The sequence below is a fragment of the Pelobates fuscus genome, chromosome 13, assembly GCF_036172605.1.
Source record: "Pelobates fuscus isolate aPelFus1 chromosome 13, aPelFus1.pri, whole genome shotgun sequence".
Lineage (NCBI taxonomy): Eukaryota > Metazoa > Chordata > Amphibia > Anura > Pelobatidae > Pelobates > Pelobates fuscus.
The window spans coordinates 53,413,057-53,436,926 of NC_086329.1; the positions used below are offsets into that span (position 1 = coordinate 53,413,057).

The 23,870-nt window shown below is 39.1% G+C and overlaps 1 protein-coding gene across 2 annotated transcripts in view; it reads left to right on the forward strand.

Annotated features, from left to right (window-relative positions):
* The window catches only part of LOC134582998 (cholesterol 24-hydroxylase-like), a 77,695-nt gene that overhangs the window by 9,098 nt on the left and 44,727 nt on the right, over positions 1-23,870 (forward strand). Inside the window, exons 2-6 of one of the 2 annotated variants that reach the window (XM_063439734.1) lie at positions 3,533-3,613; positions 7,648-7,729; positions 10,679-10,749; positions 13,041-13,127; positions 20,896-21,034. In XM_063439734.1, coding sequence (XP_063295804.1) covers positions 3,533-3,613; positions 7,648-7,729; positions 10,679-10,749; positions 13,041-13,127; positions 20,896-21,034 — 460 coding nt within the window. Of the gene's footprint in view, positions 1-3,532; positions 3,614-7,647; positions 7,730-7,848; positions 7,909-10,678; positions 10,750-13,040; positions 13,128-20,895; positions 21,035-23,870 lie in introns of those variants that run through there. The other variant, XM_063439735.1, reaches the window with a different exon arrangement.

Genomic DNA, 23,870 nt, shown 5'->3' on the forward strand with positions numbered 1-23,870 from the left:
ACATACCCTTGAATGTGTGGCCTTGTTACAGACACACAAGGTTAACTTCTTAACCCCTTAAGGACTGAGCCAATTGTGCAAGTTGCAAACAAAAGGTTAACAAAAACTAGGATTTGCACTATACCGTTCAACCGTAATTCACCTCTTTCATATCAAGCGCACTTATTATATATCATTTTGTTTAGGAGAAGCAGGGCTTTAATTTCACATGAACTATTCATATATAGAACATAATTAATTATAAATAAAATTTTAAAAAGTGTGATAAATTATGATTTTTTTAAAAAATTGTTTAGTTTTGCGTGGCATTTTAACTGTGAATGTCATAATACTGTTAGTTTTTACTGCAATAAAACACAAATATTTGTATTCAGCAATGTCTCATGAGTGCAACAGTACCCCCCATGTTTATGGTGTTTTGGAAAGTTACAGGGTCAAATATAGCACGGTTCATTTTTCAGTTTATACACATTGAAATTTGCCAGACTGGTTATGTTGCCTTTGACACTGTAGCCCAGAAATTAGAATTACCCCCATGATAACATATAATTTGCAAAAGTAGACAACCCAGGGTATTCAATATGAGATATGTCCAGTCTTTTTAGTAGCCACTTATTCACAAACACTGGCCAAAGTTAGCGTTTAGATTTGTTTGTGTGTGAAAAAAGAAAAAAAATGAATATGAATGCTAACTTTGCCAATGTTTGTGACTAAGTGGCTTCTAAAAAAGACTGGGCATACCCCATTTGCAATACCTTGGGTTGTCTACTTTTGCAAATTATATCATGGGGGTAATTCTTATTCCTGGGCTACCATACGGTCTCAAAGGCAACATAACCAATTTGTCAAATTTCAATGAAAAAAATGAAAAAAAATGAAAAAAAGTGCAAGCCTTCTATTTGACCCTGTAAACACTATACAACCAGTACATGGGGGATACTGTTAAACTCGGGAGACCTCACTGAACACAAATATGAGTGTTTCAAAACAGTAAAATGTATCACAACAATGATATCATCAGTGAAAGTGACATTTGTGTGTGAAAAATGCAAAATATGTCACTTTCACTGACAATATGATCGTTGTAATACGTTTTACTGTTTAATACATTTTATGTTTGTGTTCAGCGAAGTCTCCCGAGTAAAAGAGTACCCACCATGTACAGGTTTTAGGGTGTCTTGGAAAGTTACAGGGTTAAAAATAGTGCTACCTAGAGATGTCCCGAACAGTTCGCCGCGGCGGGCGAACATATGCGATGTCCGGTCCACCCCCTACTCGTCATGGAGGTGGGAGGATCTGGGAGGGAGGGTCTGCTGCTGATTGGCTGGAATGTGTCTGCTGACTGTGAGGTACAGGGTCAAAGTTTACTCAATGATGACGAATAGGGGGCGGACCGAACATCGCATATGTTCGCCCGCCGTGGCGAACTGTTCGGGACATCTCTAGGTAGCACTATTTTTAACCCTGTAACTTTCCAAGACACCCTAAAACCTGTACATGGTGGGTACTCTTTTACTCATCCGCCGCGGCGACCGCAAACTGTTCGGGACATCTCTAGTGCTAGCAATTTAAATTCTCTGGACTTTCTGCCTGGATTGTCAGACAGGTCCCTCAAATTACAATCAATAAAATTACGTAATTATGTAAAAATATTACATAAATATGCACATAGAATTTAAATATATATATATATATATATATATATATATATACACATTTATATATTTGAAGTCTACGTGTATATTTCTGAAATTATTTATGTAATTATGTATATGGATATATATATATATATATATATACACTATTATATTGAATAGTACTATTATATATGTATAGTATGTTAATCAGACGCTTTAGTTAACTTATAATATATTATACATATATAATACATGTATAAAATATTATTTTAATATTTGATTCTAACTTTTTAAAACTGTACAGGCATTAGGGGGACTGCCAGAACACTCAGACAGTCACCCTGCAGGCAGTCTCATAGACTGCTATTGCGGCCATGTGGTTGCGAAGTCCGTCACGATCACATGGACCTGGAGGGCCGAAATGGAAGCAAGGGGCTGTCTGTCTCCTGAGGCAGTCCCCCTGGACCGGGATCACGCAGATCACCAGTCCAGCTAAATAAATGGCGGCTGGGGAGCTCACGATAGTTAGGACTTACTATGCCACCCTAACAGCGTTTAGGCTCACTTAATGCAGGGTGGCATTATACAACCTAATGGCGTTTAGGGGTTAAAATGTAAACTAAAGGTAATTTCCACACCTGTGGCTTTTTAAATTGCAATTAGTGTCTGTATATAAATAGTAAATTAATTTGTTAACTCTCAAGTGGATGCCCTGAGCAGGCTAGATACTGAACCATGGGGAGCAGAAAATAACTTTCAAAAGACCTGCTTAACAAAGTAATGGAACTTTACAAAGATGGAAAAGGATATTAAAAGATATCCAAAGCTTTGAACATGCCAGTCAATACTGTTCAATCACTTATGAAGAAGTGGAAAATTTGGGGATCTCTTGATACCAAGTCAAGGTCAAGTAGACCAAGAACGATTTCAGCCACAAGTGCCAGAAGAATTGTTCGGAATACAAAGAAAAACCCACAGGTAACCTCAGGAGAAATACAGGCTGCTCTGGAAAAAGACTGTGTGTTTGTTTCAAAGAGTACAATACGACGATACTTGAACAAAAATGAGCTGCATGGTCAGTTGCCAGAAATAAGACTTTATTGCGCCAATGTCACAAAAAAAGCCTGATTACAATATGCCGACAACACCTTGACGTGCCTCACAGCTTCTGGCACACTGCAATTGGAGTGACAAGACCAAATTAGATATTTATGGTTGCAGCCATAAGCGCTATGTTTGGAGAGGGGTCAACAAGGCCTCTGGTGAAAAGAATACCATCCTCACTGTGAAGCATGATGGTGGCTCACTGATGTTTTGGGTGTGTGAGCTCTAAAGGCATGTGGAATCTTGTGAAAATTCATGGCAAGATGAATGCAGTATGTTATGAGAAAGTACTGGCAGACAATTTGCATTCTTCTGAACGAAGGCTGCACATGGGATGCTCTTGAACTTTCCAGCATGACAATGACCCTAAGCACAAGGTTAAGTTGACTCTGCAGTGGTTACAGCAGAAAAAGGTGAAGATTCTAGAGTGGTCATCACAGTATCCTGACCTTAATATCACGGAGATCTCAAACGTGCTGTTTATGCAAGGCGACCAAAGAATTTGCATGACCTGGAGGCATTTTGCCAAAATGAATGGGCAGCTTTATCACATGCACGAATTAGGGGCCTCATAGACAACTATTACAAAAGACTGCTGTAATTGATGCCAAAGGGGGCAATACAGAGCCCCACTTACTTCTTATTCCACTAATTTGCAAAACTTAAATACTTAGATATATAAAAAAAAAAATGTAACGGAAAAGAAAAATACACATAGGTTTTGTGTCGTAAACAGTTGTCCACGAACCAAGAATGTTAATTTAAATCTCTTTTCTGATGTTTTTTTTTAGTTTTCTCTTCGGACATTCATCTACAATAATGAAAATTGCACAGAATGAAAATGAAATTCTCTATGACCAGTTTTTAGAATGGTAAGACACCACTGTATAGAACTGATAATACGGGACCATAGGTGTGTATTAGGCCTAAGATAGCGCTTTATACATGACATTAATCATACATGCCAACATTTCAGAAGCCAAAGAGGTAACCTTTAAGTTTAGTGTTTTTTTTCAATAGTGTAATTTCCAGAGAAGTCACAATTCTTCCTTCTATTTATTTTTTTAGCATTTTTTGCAAAATTCAACCTAAACATTAAGAGTTCATTGGCGCTATACCAAAGAACATTGATTCCATAAAATGAATTATCAACACTAAAACACCCCATGGAAAGGGACCCATGGAAAATCACTGGAAAAAAGTGAAATATTTTATTTCGGTCTAATTATAATTGAAATGCCCAAATGTCACATCAGTTGACAAAAAGCAGTTCCCCAAAACATTGACATTTCGAGCTTGAAAAGCACTTATAAACTCCTAAGAGGGCAACCACTTGTTCATTAGTAGGTGATCTTGAAACTGTATGTTTGTTTCAAGTTAATTTGAAATCTTTTTTCCACGGTCAATTAGTGTTATTGAGCTGGGTGAAAATATCAATATCACGGGATATATTTGAAAAGTAATTCATTATTATAATCCATTATCCATTATTATATAATTTGAAATTGTTTTTGCTTAGATGAAGATAAAAAACTTGGGTAATGGGATTTAAATGTATATACTTAAAGAATGGTAAATGTATTGGTAATATGTGCTGGATATATAATGAATATAATACTTGGTCTGATGGCCGCCCTTAGGTCTTAAGGCGCTCTGTGCTAAAATCTTTCAGCGCCCCTCCCTGGTTACTACCGCTCATACATGTATAGAGGTGTAGTGTTTCTATATTGGTTTTATTAAAATATATATATTTTTAGAATATTCATTCCCCTTTCCTGTTGTTACCTTGCATGGGGGGTGGCATGCTGATTTCTGATGGTCCAGTGTGCTGGGAAAATGGTCTGCACCTATGTGTGATATTTGTTCTAGGGGTATTGACTGTGTGTGATATGCGTGTATTGTCTGTGTGTGCTATTTGTGATGGCTATTTTTTTGTGTGTGCATAAATAGACACCAGAGCTTACGATGCCACAACAGCAATAGTATGTATATGAATATCAACAAAGGAAAAAACAGTGGTATGACATTGATAATACAGCACAATTTTTGAAATTGAAAACGTTATCTATTAACTCAGCAGTTCTCATCCCAGTCCTCAAGTACTCCGTAACAGTCCAGGATTTAGGGATTACCCAGTTGTGTCTAAGGAGTTTTTAGAAAGAAAGAAAAAAACACTGTTAGGGGGTACTTGAGGACTGAGTTGGGAACCCCTGTATTAACTGATAGAGTGTGTCAGCTGTTCGTAGCAGAGAGTATTATCCCAAGAGGGTAAGCAACTGTCGCTGCGGCGCTGAATCAATATAGTGCATATCTAACTGTCTAGGTGTGGGCGCCAACCTTTTTTTTTATTATTATTTATTTTGATGTGCCATGAGCAGAAAACATGTTTATCATATATGTCAGTGTAAATTACAGTGTGTCACAGTATTCAATAATCGAATTACAAAACTTAGCACTTTTTATATTTAGAAATGTTATGTGTGTGTGTCCTTAGTTTTTGGGAGGCAACTTTGGTACGTTCGGTGGGGCCAGGAAACTGTTACCTAGGGTGAGATGGGGTAGTAGTGGTGTGATCCATAGTGGGTAGTAATGTTTGATGTCAGGTACATGAGTAGACATTGGCTGTCATCTGGAGAGCAGATTTGTGAATTACCACTCATGGATCTGGAGGGTGAAAGTTTGGTTGCTATTAGAGATGTGTGAGAGTAGGTTACGTGGAGGCTTTTCCTCCAGGAGGAGGTGTACTATATCTGTGGCCAGTGACGACTACTCTGGAGGGGTAGTAACCCTAACCAAAGGGTTGTCGGTGAGGGGGTGTTTGCGCACTCTTTGGCTGTGCGCCAGTGCCACCATCAGCAGACTCATACTGTGGGCAGTACGGGTCTGGGTGGTCCTAGTCAGTTACATGATATAGCATTAGGAGAACTAATTTGTTCACTTGTGAACTGGTTACAGTGGATTTGTAAAAGAGTAAAAAAAAAAAATATTTAAAAATGAATAACTGAAGAGTCTATATGGCCTTTGATCAGCCTGGAATAGGAGACTTCTCCTCCCAGACCTGTCAGGTGGCCAATGAGCTCTCTCGTCCGACTCTTGGGGTGAATGGCTTGATGGTTGCCGGATCCCATGTTGGGGTGGTTGTTACTTATCATATCCAGTAGGCCTAATGTTGATAGCAATGCAGAAGCTTTGATTTTGTGAGTAGTGCCGTTGTGAGTGACGAGGAAGGAACGTGGGTTACCCCATCTGTATGTCACACCTGATGTACGTAGGCAGCTGGTGAGGTTGCGGAGTGTTTTTCTCAACTGTAGTGGTCTTGGTAGAAAGTCAGTTCAGAATCTTCAAAGTTGAGTAGGGTTTTGCCCTTTATTGCAGCCATGATGTGTCCCCTGTCTTGGGGTAGGGAGCAACGGATGATGACACCTCCAGCTGGAGGTGTGGAAGATTTGGTCGATGTGGGTAGGCAGTAGATCCCAGCACAGGTGAGTTTCCTCGTTACCAGTGGAGGAAGTATTGTTGTCATGAATCGTCTCGCATAACAACAGTAGCCGGTATGCCTCGTATTTTGATGTGGGTTCTTGTCTTCTTGTGCTGATATTTGTGTGAAGAGGGCTTGTTGGGTGTGCTGTAGCTGGATAATAGACTTGAGGACACACTACCATATCCATAGACGGGGATTATTCCGTCCATGTGCATAAATCTGGAGCTGAACATAAGCTCCAGAAAATTGTAAGTACAACCTTTGTCCTTGTTAAGATATCAGAACTCCTGACATACTACACTATATTACATTCTCTGTGCTTATTTCACATATTACCTTGGATTTGAGAACAACACCACAGGCTGCCTCCCTGCACCTTTTTCTACACATCAACCATATCACCAGAAAGAAGAGTCTCTGGTTAGGGGAGTCAAAGCTGCCACACATCCAGAATACAAGCGCCAAAACTCCACCTCCTCATATATCACATATATGACCATGTATATACGCACTGACACATACACATGCATTTATGGGCAGACAGTAACACACACAGTCACAGGCAGTCATACACACAGTCACAGTTACAGTTACAGGCAGACAGTAGCACACATAGTTACAGGCAGTCACACACAGTTACTGGCAGGCAGTCAAATACAGACAGTCACAGACAGGCAGTCACAAACACAGTTACAGGCAGACCTTCACACACAGTCACAAGCAGACAGTCACACACACACACGCACAGTTCCAGGCAGACAGTCATACACAGTCACAAGCAGACTGTCACACACACACACACAGTTACAGGCAGACAGTCACACACTGTCACAGGCAGACAGTCAGACAGTGTCACCAGCAGACAGCACACACAGTTACAGACAGACAGTGACACACACACAGTAACAGGCAATCACTAACACACATACATACACGCACGCACACACACACACTCACACGCACACACATAAACACAAAGTTACCTTTTTCCATTATGGGCACTGGGTGATTAGTGGAAGCACTGCAGTCTCTGGTGTTTAGTTGTTGGGAAAGCAGAAATTCCTTCCTTCAGTGTGCAGCAGCAACTGGGCAGCGGGTACATTTAGCCCAGCCCTGATGACAGGGCCAGTGCATCCTATAGGTGATTTAGGCAGTCGCCTAGGGTGCTCCTTAGGAAGGGGCACCACCAGGAGCGCCGGCCCCCCTCATGCTGCAGCCACCTGAGCGCCGGCGCGTCCATGAGGGCGCTTCCTCCTGTCAGTCCCTCTGTTGCAGCGTGGCCGAGTACCCGTCCGGTCTGTGTTACAGGAGAATACGTTTCTTGTACCGGCCGGACTGACAGGAAGGCTAAAGAAATTATTTGATAAATCTGTTGCATAGGAAACGCATGATAATTGACAGTAACATGCATGCTTTCTCTTATAGGGTAAAACGTTATGGCCCAGTAATTCGGATTAATATATTGCACAATGTGATTATCCTGGCTGTAAGCCCAGAAGCAGTAAAGGTAAGAGTTCACACTGACCTGTTGGCCGTCACGCGGTTTTTATTGTTTTGTTTTTGCTATCAGACATTTTTGCTTGTTACCCAACTGAAATTACGTGAGTTTAACTGTGAACCAACATTGAAAGTCGCATCAAACTTGTCTTAAAGGAACACTCCAAACACTATAGTCATTACAGCCCGGTAAGAACAGTTTAACAATTTGCCTGGGATCCTCCAATTATCAGTCGCCTCCTCATCTGGAGCACGGAAGCCCCCTGCTCTGAGCTACCCTGGCAGTGAGCTAGCCTGGCAGTTCTCAGCCAATTAGATCTTCTAAGTCAAATCAGTTGTGTGAAAACACTAAGAGCAACGTGCTCAGATATTCAGGTAGAATGCAAAGATACTGTGCAACCTAAATAGTATAGTTGATATGGCAAAAACTTAGAAAATATGCCTTCTTATTGATGTATGTACAATTTGCAAAACTGTAAATGCCAATAAGTTACATATAGTTACATAGTTACATAGCTGAAAAGGGACTTGAGTCCATCAAGTTTAGCCTTCCTCACATATGTTTTTGCTGTTGATCCAAAAGAAGGCAAAAAAAACCCAGTCTGAAGCACTTCCAATTTTGCAACAAACTAGGAAAAAAATCATTCTTGACCCCAAAATAGCAGTCAGATGTCTCCTTGGATCAAGCAGCTATTACCCCACTAATTAGAAATTATATCCTTGTATGTTATGTTTTTGCAAGTATTTATCCAATTGCAGTTTAAACATCTGTATAGACTCTGACAAAACCACCTCTTCAGGCAAAGAATTCAATATCCTTATTGCTCTTACTGTAAAAAAAAACATTTTCTTTGCCTTAGATGAAATCTCCTTTCTTCAAGCCTAAATGTGTGACCTCGTGTCCTATGTATAGCCCTGTTTATGAATAGATTTCCAGATAATGGTTTGTACTGGCCCCGAATATATTTGAATAATGTTATCATATCCCCTCTCAGGCGCCGTTTTTCCAAACTGAAGAGATTTAAATTTTTTAATCTTTCTTCATAACTAAAATGCTCCATTCCTTTTATCAATTTTGTAGCTTGTCTCTGCACTTTTTCTTGTGCCATGATATCTTTCTTTAGAACAGGTACCCAAAATTGCACAGCATATTCAAGGTGTGGTCTTACCAGCGATTTACAAAGAGGCAAAATTATATTTTTATCTCGAGAATTTATGCCCCTATTTATACATGACAAAACCTTACTGGCCTTAGCAACAGCAGATTGACATTGCATATTGCTACCTAATTTGTTGTTTATAACAATTCCCAAATCCTTCTTGTGTGTGGTTATCCCTAGTTCACTACCATTTAGGGTGTAAATTGCTTGTGCATTCTTAACCCTGAAGTGCATTTTTCTATGTTAAATTTCACCTGCGTTTTAGTGCCCAGTCCCCCAATCTATCCAAATCCCTCTGCAGCAAGGCAATATCCTGCTCACATTTTATTACTTTACAAAGTTTTGTGTCATCTGCAAACACTGTGTAACGGAGTGCAATATTATAATCCACGATCTCCGCTGGTATTACAAGTAAATCCACAGTCAGCGCTGAAAAGTAAGGCAGTATCCCAAATCCCCTAATAACCTGACGAAACACAGTCTGGGAGTCAACTGAGGTCTTTATTCACAGCTTCCAGTATTTATGCAAGTCCCCATGCAAGGGGTTTCCTTACTGTCATAGCAGGGGTAATACAGTAGGAGACTACATGGGGGATTTAACATTTGGAGCATTTCTCCCATCAGGCACTGCTGCAGGAGAGGGACACTACCACTGAAATACACCGTTAAGTGGATTATCCCTCCGTGCAGCAGAACCGGCAATTCACATAAAAATACATAACATCAATAATATTCCCTCTATTTGCACGAACAGACGTTCGGTAGGTAGCTAGGGTCTGAGTACACATTTCGTGTGAGTATCGCTCAGATCCCAGCTAAAACAACCGAACGCTGCACAAAATACACTTTAATATTAAAATTGTCTCGACGACAAAACACCGCTGGGGAGACAAAGGATCCAAGATGGCCGACCGCCGCGTGGTCGGTAGTCGAACGACGGCCACCTAAGAAAGTACTTAACTACCGATTGCAACAATGTTGCAATCTGTTAATTGGTGCCACACAACCCTCAGTGTGTGGGCTTGGGTTCGGTACTTATTTCGTTTCACGAACAGCCGGGAAAGTTGCTGTACGTGAAACCACCATGTAAATGCTAGCGGCTTTTGGCTGCTAGCATGCGAATGCTATAGGATACAGGCAATCATACGGTTCAATACAGAAAGCAATTTACATTTAAACCCCATGTGGCAGCAGTGCTTAGGACAACCTTTAAAGATACAGTTCTATAGTCTGAAGTGGCTAGGTTTGCCACACACTGATCTGTGGCTTTCAATGCCCATTTCAAGATCATTTATAAATATGTTAAATAGGAGTGGTCCCAAAACAGAACCCTGAGGGACACCACTTACCACTTTTGTCCAGCTTGAAAATGTACCATTTATGACAACTCGTTGTACTCTATCCTTAAGCCAATGTTCTACCCAAGAACAAGAATATTCATTCTAGACCAATTTCTTTTAGTTTGAAGACTAACCTATTGTGAGGAATCGTATCAAATGCCTTGGCAAAATCCAAGTAGATCACATCCACTGAAACACCCTGATCTATATTTCTACTTAAGTAATATACCATTTACCAAACGGACACTAGGTCTAAATGCACACCATGTATAACATTGTTATACTTCCAGCTGTTTGTTTGTCTAAACTGCATTCATCAACAAAATTTATTTTTACGACAGTATCGACAGGAAAAAAACGGAATGGTTACATTTGAAGCATTATATGGTATAGGTATTTTTGGTGAATCGAATCCAGTTTGAGCGAAAGTTTCATTGCTTGATTATTTGTGTGTTTCAGGAATGCTTAATGTCCCCAAAATATCAAAAAGATTGGTTCTATGACCGTATGGCAAGTATGTTTGGTGTAAGGTAGGTACCATTTAAACATTAGTACATGCTGTGAGATTTATCTTGCTGTAATATTCTCTGCTGACTGAAATGACCATGAACCAAGAGGGTCAAAACCCTCCGGTCATTGGCAAGCTCAAAAGTCAGCTCCTTCACCCCTTCCACAAATCATTGAATGGTAGAACCAGGTTGGGACCTTGGAATTAACCCTTATTTGTTCAAATCTCAGTATCTTATGATTTAATATCTATTTTGCCTCTTATGTCTCCTTTTGAGACAGGCAGCGATTAACATTTTACGGTTTAAACAAATGGATTTTGAGACTGATAATTTTTATTTAAACCTTTTAAACCAACAGTGTAAAATTATGTTTAAATAAAAATACAAACAAACAAAAACCCTACATTTAAAAAGTCATGTGAACACTACAGTAAAAATAAATGGACCATGTAATGTTATGGTTATGTGTCAGAATCTTTTTTTTTTTATTTTTAAATTAATTTTATTTTATTGCACTGTAAAACAAAAATGCATTCAAATTGTTCAGAAACAAATATATCACCACAATGATTTATATTTAGAAATATAAGGAGCTAAGTAGACTTCCTAATAGTAAAAAGTAGCCCTGAAAATAAGCTAAACGAAAAGCAAATAAAAAAAACATAGCACAGTAGGTGATGCAGCTCAGATCAATAAACAAAAATGGCAATAATCTACTAACAATTATAAAACATTATGGAGGTATAGCTGTGAGACTGCAAACTCAACCTGAAGCCAGTGTCTTCATGAGTCATTGAGTCACAAACTCTTTCACTCTCTAATAATGCACACACAGACACATACTTACAGTCTCAGACATATGCATGTAAATGCTCTCCACCACTGACACAAACACACTGACAGATACACATTCCCAGCTACATGCGTTTCCAAACAAAGGCCTCAATTTAATATTGTTGTATAAGCTTTACAAATGATTTAAAGGGACACCACAGCCAGCAGAACTACAGTTTAAATGCAGTCGTCCTGGTGAATATAATCATTCCCTACAGATAATTTCATGTAAACAGTGTTTACAATGCCCCCTAGGCACACCTTCAGTGGCCACTCCTCAGATGGCCATAGCTGAAGCCGAGTGGCTTGTTCTCCAATTGCTCCGCTTGACAGTATCCCTATTCACCAGACTCTAGACCTTAATAGCATTGATATGGTCAATGTCTGAGGGGGGAATATATTCTTAATATAAGCAGAGAAAAAATGTCCAGACAGCACTAATTTGTATGCCCTTATCAAATATAGATAGCTTTTTTCATTACTTTGTACACTGTTTTAGCTATCTCTTTAGTCTGGGTAAGGGGTTATGAATGGTAATAATAAATGAGAGAGATCCTGTGTGGATGACAATGTCCAAAAACCACACAGTGAGGTTATATCTAGATACTGTTGCAAAGTCTGTCAAGTACAGTTGCAACAACGTATATATAATGCCAGCTCAAAAGGAAAGGGCTCTGATTCAGTACGTGAAAAAACAGTAACATCAGTACAAGACAGACGTTTGAAACAACAAACGTCTGTCTTGTACTGATGTCATTACAGATGTTTAAACAGCAATTGGATAAATACTTGCAAAAACATAACATACAGGGATATAATTTCTAATTAGTGGGGTAATAGCTGCTTGATCCAAGGAGACATCTGACTGCTATTTTGGGGTCAAGAAGGAATTTTTTCCTAGTTCGTGGCTAAATTGGAAATGCTTCAGAGTAGGTTTTTTGCCTTCTCTTGGATCAACAGCAACAACATATGTGAGGAAGGCTAAACTTGATGGACGCAAGTCTCTTTTCAGCTATGTAACTATGTATATATAACTATGTATATAAATCTAACACTTTTATACATTAACCTGGTCACAGCCTCTTGACTTTTAAGCAGACATGTCCTGTTACTTGCTGGTTTGGTTACCAGAATAAATGAACCAGAGAAATGATGTCGTACATTCATGCCAACCTGACCTGCCAATCCTTTGGACAGATAAGCCTCTTTTTGGGTAGGCCTGCTCCATTAGTGGGCATTGCCATCCAGCTCCTTTGGGTGTTGCTAGTGACACAATCATGTCACTGGTCTACCCCCTCCCACACCAGCGTCCCGATTCACAGAACGCCAGCGTTGGGAGGTATACATTCTATAACCTAGACTTAAAATACAGGGACCATTGGTAGATTTGCACTAATCTAACATTCTATATTTTTAGGAAATCATCATCTGTTAGGATTTACTGAATCATTTGTCTGTGGTTTTGTTATCTATTGCAGATTCCTGGGAAAGGGTTTACTCTCAGATCGGAATTATGATCACTGGCATCAACAAAGGAGGGTGATTGATCCAGCATTCAGCAAACTGTAAGTATGTAACATTTTAGAAAGAGGAAATCATATCTTAAGAACAATTCTGGTGCAACGGTGAAGCATGACTAAAAATAGTCCAAAAGCCCAGATCATTGTCTTAGTTTCCATGGGGATTTCACATTCTTAACATCAAACACCTTCTCTGTTTGTAAGGGAGTTGTTGACATTTTCAATAATTCCCATAATGCCAACAGTTTGCCGGTATAATACATATTCCCACCATGTCTGGAGAATTGAAATATTGTAACTTTTTTGCATAATGCCCACATGCAGTCAATACATTATTTATTATTTATTTTAAAGGGTTACTCCAACCACCATGACCACTTCATTGATTTAAAGTGGTTATGGTGGTAGGAGTATAGATGTGCAGTGTTTCATCTTGAAGAACTACACTTACTGAGTAATTTGCAATTGCTTGTTGGAGGGCGAGTTGCACCCCCCAACACACATAACATTGGCAGCCAGGGCTGCCTAATTTCAATCCTATGCATATTTAACGTTTATTGTCAGCGTGCACTGCGCCCTGCTGACAAACAGTAAAATCTCCTTACAGGCAGAACGCTCCTGTTACAGGTTGCTATCCCCTACAAGTTCATACTCCTCTATTGCCTAAACAGGCCATTTAAAAAATACCACTACCTCCCTCACTGGCCCAGAACGCACGCATGTGCTCTGAGCTGGCAAAATGTTCCACTAACACGCTTCTATAGAAGTGATCCAAATAACTGGACATGGTCCAAGAGGTGTGGAAAGGGGCCCCAGGAGCTGGCACTGCATTCCAGGTAAGTAAAAATGTATTTTCGGTTATTTTTTTAATTAAGCAAAGTGCAGACCTAAAGTATAATGCCTAATAGGGCATAATACATTGAAACACTGAAAAAAAATGGCTGGAGTAATCCTTTAAATGATGTTGCAGAGTACACATATTCCCTAAAAGGTGTTGATAGTCTGGCTTCCCTCCCTCTACCCCTTAGTTCTTGTTCGTATAGCATGTATACATCAAGAAGGATTTAACTATCATGTTATGAAAAATATTGCATAGGTAGAACGATAACAATGATAACCAGTGGAACTTGCAGTCTTTCTATTAGATGCTACACCACGTTTACATCTTTGCACTCATTTTCTGAATAGGACACTTTTTAAAGTCTTCCAACTTTTTACGTGCACGGATGACACCATTTGCCATGCCTTTGTGAACTTCCACTGAATAATATTGTTTCACAACAGCATTATAGGGTCATTGAAGCACCATGACCACTTCAACTCGAAAAAAATAAAAATAAAAAACAATATTGCATTGTCTAGACCTCAAATTAATATTATTGGGCAAGCTTTTAAAATGATTTAATATTTTTCAATAAACTTGTTTTTTTAATTTTTTTACAACATATTAAAATAACAAAAATATATCATATATACAAATATATCAATACATAAAAAAATATCAGAATGTTACAAAATTTTATTATTTTTCACAACATTAAAACACTGTAAAAGTTTATCCAAAAATGTGTTAATAAGGAAAGCTTATCCAACAATATTAAATATTTTACAATCACTAAGCATTGAATGTGGAAAAATACAAGACCAGATGTATGCAGTATGTAAAGAATAGATACAGAAAGCTAGGTTCATTAAAAGTGTGTTTAAACGTATATTCCTGATCATATAGTGCTAAAACTACCATCTAGCCCCCCTTGCCCTCTCTTGCCACAGTTTGCCTGTGTACTGCCTCTGTCTGCTGACATCATAAGTGGTGGTCTGAGCCAATCACAGTGCTTACCCATAGGATTGACTGAGACTGTCAAGGAGGCAGATCGGGGCAGAGCCAGCGCAAGTCAAAAACAGCCATGGCCAATCAGCATCTCTTCATAGAGATGGATTGAATCAATGCATCTCTATGAGGAAAGTTCAGTGTTTGAATGCAGAGGGTGGAAACACTGAATGGCAATGCTGCTTGCTCTTCAGCACTGCCTAAGTATGCACCTCTAGCAGCCATCTAAGGAGTGGCCAGTGAAGTTATCACTAGGCTGTAATGTAAACATTGCATTTTCTCTGAAAAGACAGTGTTTACAGCAAAAAGCTTGTGTGACAAAATGCCTTTTGTCACTGGATGGTTAGGTGACAAGCTGCCCTTTTCCCCTGATTGCCAGCCTCCTTCCGCATGACTATGGCCCCTGGGTGATTGGGCCCTTTAAAAACATTATTTGGGCTAATGGATTTATATTGTGCTGCTGCTGGCCCTTTAAGAACTGCATTATGGCTTATGGACTTGTATTGGACCATACTGGCCCTTTAAGAACCGTCTGGGGACATATTGAGACTTTGTGTGACAATGCCCCTTTAAGACAGTGTCCCCAGTGTCCCCAGACTTAGTTAAAATATTTTGTTTATTGCTATTTTCCACTTGGTTCAGTAAATGGGGCTTACTGAACCAAGTACCACACAGGCGGACCACCCAGAAGTGAAAGTGTGCAGGCAATTTACCTCCCAGGCTGTGAGGTTACTGCAGGTTAATAGCCGAGCGCTGGGTGGCAGCAGTTCGTGCAAACGAACAAGTGGCGGCGGCCATCTTTGTTCATTCGAACGAGGTCAGCGGTATGTGTAGCCAAATTCATGGAACTGAAATCGGCTACACATTTCACCGAACACCGCTGACCCTTACCTTCTCCTGCACTGAGTTTTCAGCTGCAGAGACTAAGTCCCGTTTGAATATTCGAACGGCCCCGTTCGTGCATTCGAATGGGACTTAGTCATTTTTCTGTGTAAAATAGACCGACCGCACAGCCCAAATCTATGGAACTGTTTTGGGCAGGAAAATGTGCTGGCGGTCGGTCATAAAGGACTTCCACTTAACTTTTTATGTACTGGAGGGATTTGTATGATTTTTGGTTATGTTTATATTTAAAGTATGCTGATTCTGAATATGTATGTATTATGTGAATATGATGCGCATATATATATATATATATATATATATATATATATATATAAAAGGAGAAAAACCTTGCACTCCTACTTACAATATTAATGACCCGGTGCTCGATTGCACTATTCAATATGTGTAAAGGATAATCAGCACTCCCAGGTTTTGTAGAAAAACAAACTTCTATTTATTCCGAAATGTCAACATTTCAGTTCCTCTAGGGAACTTTCATCAGGACAGCAAGCAAACAGTTGCTTGCTGTCCTGATGAAAGTTCCCTAGAGGAACTGAAACGTTGACATTTCGGAATAAATAGAAGTTTGTTTTTCTACAAAACCTGGGAGTGCTGATTATCCTTTACACACACACACATACATACATACATACATACATACATACATACATACATACATATATATATATATATATATATATATATATATATATATAGTGTATTTTTCCTGCCTGTGATAAATTACATTAACCCATTGTGTTCAGTAATTATATCACAGGCAGAGGGGAGGGATTGTATGTGTGTCCTGGGTGTGTTTTACGGTTTGCCTGTAAATGATTGGCTGTATTGTGGCCCACCCTGTGGGATGTCCCCTTGCATGGGGACTTGCATAAAAGCCAGTGTATGGTCATTAAAAGTTCAGATCATCTTGGACCTTCATGAAGTTTCGGCTCATGTTTGGGGGATTGGAGAACTACACTCTGGGGATTGCTATAATCACTATACTCCCCAGGGTATAATCACTAAGCTCTGCTAAGAGCTGGTTCTTGTTCCTGCTTTCTGGAATTCGGAGAGGTTGACCTACTGGAAGCTGAACCCTGGTCTTGGGTCCAGAGTGGGTGGAGACGGCGAGACCCCAACCAAGCTGTGGTGGTTCGTGGGGTCTGCAGTGGTTATAGTGTCTGGCGGAGTGCTTGGAGTCCTCGGGAAGCACTAGGAGCATCCATCAACGGAAGGTATCCGATCGGGGTGCCAGTGGTTCCGTTACAGCTTGAAGGGAATAATTCTACTCACCAGAACAAATACAATAAGCTGTAGTTGTTCTCATGACTCTAGTGTCCCTTCAATGGAAAATTGACCACGTATATGTGTTCATACATAATTCACCATTAAAGTCTAAAAGAATGATTGGAGATAAATCATTTTGAATTTTTTAACAGTATTGAATTATTTTTGAAAGTTTATTAAGGGAACATTATAATGGCAGAAACACAAACTTGTATTCCTGCCACTATAGTGGTAAAATCACTCATAGAAACATAGAAACATATAATGTGACGGCAGATAAGAACCATTCGGCCCATCTAGTCTGCCCAATTTTGAAAATACTTTCATTAGTCTCTGGCCTTATCTTATAGTTAGGATAGCCTTATGCCTATCCCAAGCATGCTTAAACTCCTTTACTGTGTTAACCTCTGCCACTTCAGCTGGAAGGCTATTCCATGCATCCACTACCCTCTCAGTAAAGTAATACTTTCTGATATTATTTTTAAACCTTTGCCCCGTTGAAAAGTTATTTTAATAACCTATTCTCTAGCTCCACACTCTTCTCACCCTGGCTGGTCCCACTTCGCCTCCGTGGCTGAGATCATCAAATTTGAAAATCTCAGTCAATCCAATGCTTTCCCATTGGAAAGTATTAAGAGGCTATTCCGCATTATTAATTATTATTATTATTATTATTGCCATTTATATAGCGCCAACATATTCCGTAGCGCTTTACAATATTTGCATGTGCGGAAAAACATGGTGCTGCGTCAATCAGCAATTCCTCTTAGAGATGCATTAAATCAACGCATCTCTATTAGGCGTACGGCATCTGAGTGATTGCCACTAAATGTGTTACTTGGCAGTAATGTAAAGCAGTTTTTACATTAAAAAGCCTGCAGGGACTGACTATAGACACCAGAGCAACTACATTAAACTGTAGTTGTTCTGGTGACTATGGTGTCCTTTTAAATTGAGGACTTTGTCTAGACAAGTATGCCTGGTTAATTTTCCAATAAACACACTTTTCTTTACCACCAACTGTCTTTGTCTGCAGGTCTCTACACTCTGAGCAAGGAGCCCTCCTGTCTTATTGCTTCTTATGGACCGATCTTATTGTATCTATTCTATACTTCACTTACTGCATGCATATTGTCTTCTATGTTGTCCACATTCAATGCATAGTGTAAAGTAGTGCTGCTCATTGTGTGCGGCATACTGTTTATACACCTTTTTCCTTATAGTGGTACAATCATGGCTACATTTCTGTTACTTCACAGTTGTATTTCTTCCCACGACCTTTTGTCTCCATGTACATTTCCCCTCTAAATTGTAAGTTCGTGGCTAGGGTTCTCAGGGTTTTCATTCTGTTTCAATGTATCTAATTATTATTACCCATGATCCTTTCATAAATTGTATAGCGCATTGTGTAAACTTAAATAAATTGACGTTGTTATGGCGTGTAAAGTTTACTGCAATCATCTCTCACATTCCTGTCAAACTGTTATCTTACCATTACACAGGGAGGCAGGGCTCCTCTGGGCTCACAACCCAGCCCCAATCACTATGTGGTAAGGTAATGCTTTAAAAAACAATGTGGTGAAGGTGCACACAATCTACAGGCAATTAAATAATGTTCTTATAGGAAATATAGTTATTTTGCATGAAACACTTTAGACAGTATACAGTATCCTTCATCACAACACTTAAAGGGACTCTCCAGCCAAGCAGTTTTATTCACCTGGTTCCAGCGCCGGGAGCCTCGTGAAGCCGCGCCCCCTATTTCGTCAAAATGACGAAATAGGCGGGCGCGAGCAGGGAGCAATCAGACGCTTCCATTTGGAAGCGTCATTGCTCCCTTGTGCGCATGCGCGGCTTCGCTGCACATGCGCACATACTTCAGAGGGCGGCATTCATGCCGCCCTCTGAAGTCCTGAGCGCACTACCGCGCATGCGCACGGTGTGCGCGGCCGCGAGCTGACTGACAGCTCAGCTTGCGGTCTTTGCCCGCCCCCTCTCCTCTCTGACAGGCTGGAGAGAGAAGGCGCGCACACAGTGCCTTCTCTCTCCTGCACACGTCAGACGTATTTTTAAACGTCTGACGTGTACAGGGCCTTTTTAGGGCCCTGCATGATAGGAAGTCCCTCTGGTGGCCGTCTGAGTGACGGCCACTGGAGGTATTCCTATCAATCAATGTAAACACTGTATTTTCTCTGAAAATACAGTGTTTACATTAGATTGCCTGCAGGGAGCTATAGATCTCACCTGAACAAATACATTAAGCTGTAGTTGTTCAGGTGACTATAGTGTCCCTTTAACTATTTTTCGGAATGTTAGTAGAAAAGCAAAAATATATGTTTTTTCTCACATACAGTGGGTGTGACAAAAATAGATAAGTAAAAATTGTAAAATACCATACCTATAGGTATTTGTAAAGACCCCGATGCTGGCAGTACAGTTTACCTAAAATGGCAACAGAAAAAAATAATGTATCAGATTGTGCATCAATTATATATTCATAAATCATAAATTACTAAAATAAAGCTATTTAAAAAGTGTTATAGCTAACTGTATCTATCTCTGCAATACTAAATTAAAGTTAAAAGACATATAAGATAACTCATTTATTCCTTAAAGGAGCACTATAGGGTCAGGAACACAAACACGTATTCCTGAGTCTATAGGGTTAAAACCACCATCTAGCCACCCTGGTCCCCTCATGCCTCCCTAAATATAGTAAAATCTTACTTGTATTCAAGTCTGCAGCTGCTTACTTTGCCCCTGTTTCCTTTAGACCTGCCCACTGCCTGCTGACATCAGCAGAAGTGGTAGCCTGATCCAATCACAATGCTTCCCCATAGGATTGGCTGAGACTGACAAAGAGGCAGATCAGGGGCAGAGCCAGCACAATTTAAACACAGCCCTGATCAATCAGCATATCCTCATAGAGATGAATTGAATCAATAAATCTCTATGAGGAAAGTTGAGTGCCTGCATGCAGAGGGAGGAGACACTGAATGTTTGGATGCATTTTAGGCAGCCACAACCCAGGAAGGATCTCTAGCAGACATCTTAGGAGTGGTCAGTGAAGTTATCACTAGGCTGTAATGTAAACACTGCATTTTCTCTTAAAGGACAGTGTTTACAGCAAAAAGCCTGAGGGTAATTATTCTACTCACCGGAACAAATTCAATCAGCTGTAGTTGTTCTGGTGACTATAGTGTTCCTTTAATGTTTGTGACTGTAGGAATGGTATGGCCTTTAAGACTTCCTTTACTGTTTGGAAGAGGAAAGGGGTCTGTTATTTTCAGCCCAGTCACAGATATTAAATTGGTGGAATGTATTACAGTGAGAGAAATCCCTTCTTCTCCAGACTGATAATCATTCATGGAGAATAACTGTAGGTAAATGAGGCTTCAAAACTAAATTTTGTTTTGCAAAGCAAATGAAAATAAAAAGTGCTTATACATGTTTTTGGTGGTGAGTGTGTTAGTTTTTCCCTTGTACTTGTGGTGGCCCCATTTCTCTGTAGGTCAGTTTTCTTTAACTTTAGCAAACGGTTATACCAATGCTGCTTCATGGCAGTTACCCATACCTGTTATGTAACATTATACTGATTTGTAAATTGGTTTCGATTTACTCATCGTATCACAAAGCAGTTTACAAATTATTACATATCTCAGTTTAAAGATTATTAGGTATCTTCGTTCAATGGAATGTAATCCCAGTGCCCTTGAGGATTTCAGGTACTTACATCTATCCTTTAGCTATTAATTTATTGTTCTCAATCTAAGGATAATTTGTTCAACTTTATCATATTTTCCTTCCCAGTTACCTGATTGGATTGATGGCACCTTTTAACGAAAATGCAGAGCACCTTACGCAAGTATTGTTAGAAAAAGCAGATGGTAAACAAGTGGTTAAAATGCATGATCTGATGAACAGATTGACACTGGATATCATCGCCAAGGTAAAGTACTCATTAGTAATTTAGCATTGTTACTTTCAGAAATATAAATAAATAGTAAGGTTCAGGTTCAAACTGAAAAGTGCAATCAATATTAAGAAAGCCTTAATATTAACATTGTGGTTGACTTCAGCACGCCGGTCCAGCATTAGTAAGGAGGCAAGTGGGGAATTACATTGACGGGGGATTAAGTGGAACCATAGATTTATCTATGAGATGGACTCCTGAGGTTTAGGCTATTATAGTCGCTTGTACCCCTACTTTTCATTTTTTTTTGTGCCATAATAAATATACTTACCTGGAATTTGCACCAGCGATTATCCAAGTGCGTAAGAGTTGTGGAAGTTTGGATCTAGCGCACACTACAGATATGATCCTCCAGAGGTGGTACAGTATCGAGTGGCACTATAAACCACTCGTCTTTTGTGAGTCCTATTTCTTTGGCGTGTTTGACTATGGGTCTGTATTGTATCTTATTGATCTGCACTATATATAGTGCAGATTTTGAGGTTATTTAAAGCAAGAAATTACATTTAATGACATGCAACCCGTACACTAGCCCAGGATCGACCCTGTAGGTATTTCAAATTTGTGCACCATTTTTAGGATTGTTTTCAGAAAGATAAAACACCGTCCTCTTAATCTGGGTTAATGCTTATTCAATGGAGCTGGGTAGATAAGAATTTCTAGCTTAGGAATTTCGATAGATGAAAATATTTAGCACACCTCAGAATGAAGATATGTAGTTAATATGAAATACAAACAATAATACTGCACAGTCATGAAGGGGTAACAATGCTGGATGATATAAAATAGTATGAAATACACTCACATTTTACAGAGCAACTAAGTGATCAAATACCAAATGTTCCAGGTAATGGCAGAACTAAGGACCCCGGTGCAACAAATTTTATAGGCCTCACTATAGAGGAAAGCGGTCTAAAATTGAGATAATAATGTACTCTACCACATTCCTCCACACCTTCATCCCCTCTTTTATTCCCCACCACACCTAGGATTGCCCTATTGTCCACCACGTGTCTCTTTATATTGTTCCATTGACCTGTATCTAGCCATTTGTCTTCCACTAACTGTCTCTCCATGTTATAACACACACATGTCTCTTCATATTTTTCCCTTAACTGTTTTTCCTATTTTCTCTTTCCCCACTTGTGTCTATCATTTCTCTTTCCCTCTTTCCATATTATTTATTTATTTATTTTTCTCCATATTATCCATCACCCATGAGGACGATGGGTTTGGGCATCACTGATCAGACTCTGTAAATTAAAAAATTACATGCGTACTACACCAAATCCCCATGCACATTTAAATAACTGGAAGTTTTTTGTATCACTCCAATTGCCATTTGATTGTCACCTTGCTGCTTTGAGCTAAAAGGCAAAATCTCTAATGAGACAGAGAGGGGTATTTTTTTAAACCCCTACATACTTATTAACCCTTAACCCCTTCAGGACGGAGTCAATAGTACACGTTCTGATCAAAACAAAACGTAAACAAAAACTGGAATTTGCGCTATATGTCTGTTCACCCGTAGTTCCCCTCTTTCATATTAAATGCACCCACACTTATTATATATCATTTAATTCAGGAGAAACAGGGCTTTCATTTCATATAAAATATTTGTATTTGAAACAATTTATTATGAATAAAATTAAAAAAAACTGTGAGAAATTTGATTTTTTTTTTTAAATTTGTAGTTTCGCCTCACATTTTATCTGTAAATGTCATAATACTGTTAGGTTTTACGGCAACAAAATGCACATATTTGTAATCAGCGATGTCTCACGAGTACAACAGTACCCCCCATTAACAGGTTTTATGGTGTTTTGGAAAGTTACAGGGTCAAATATAGAACGTTCCATTTTCAAATTGAAATTTGCCAGATTAGTAATGTTACCTTTGAGACGGTGTGGTAGCCCAGGAATGAGAATTACCCCCATAATGGCGTACCATTTGAAAAAGTAGACAACCCAAGGTATTGAACGTGGGGTATGTTTAGTTTTTTTTAGTAGCCACTTAGTCACAAACACTGGCCAAAGTTAGCGTTCATATTTGTTTTTGTGTGAAAAAAGCAAAAAACTAATATTTGGCCAGTGTTTGTGACTAAGTGGCTACTAAAAATGACTGGACATACCCCATTTGCAATACCTTGGGTTGTCTACTTTTGCAAATGGTATGCCATCATGGGGGTAATTCTTATTCCTGGGCTACCATACGGTCTCAAAGGCAACATAACTAATCTGGCAAATTTCAATGTCAAAAAAATGAAATGCAAGCCTTATATGTGACTCTCTAACTTTCCAAAACACCATAAAACCTGTACATGTGGGGTACTGTTATTCTCGGGAGATTTCACTAAACACAAATATTAGTGTTTTAAAACAGTAAAACATATTACAACAATAATATAGTCCATAAAAGTGCCATTTGTTTGTAAAAAATGCAAAAAACGTCACTTTTACTTAAAATATCATCGTTGTAATACAATTTACCAGTTTTAAACACTAATATTTGAGTTCAGCGAAGTCTCCCGAGTAAAACAGTACCCCCTATGTACAGGTTTTATGGTGTCTTGGAGAGTTACAGGGTCAAATATAGTGCATGCGAATTAAATTCTCTGCACTTTCTCCCTGTGTTGTCAGGCATGTCAATCAAATTTTAATTAATCAAATGACATAATTATGTTAAAAAATTACTTAAATATACACGTAGAATTTTAATATATATGCATTTATAGGTATATAAATTCTACGTGTATACTAATGTAATCTTTTATGTAATTATATGTATTTATCTCTCTATATATATTTGCGGT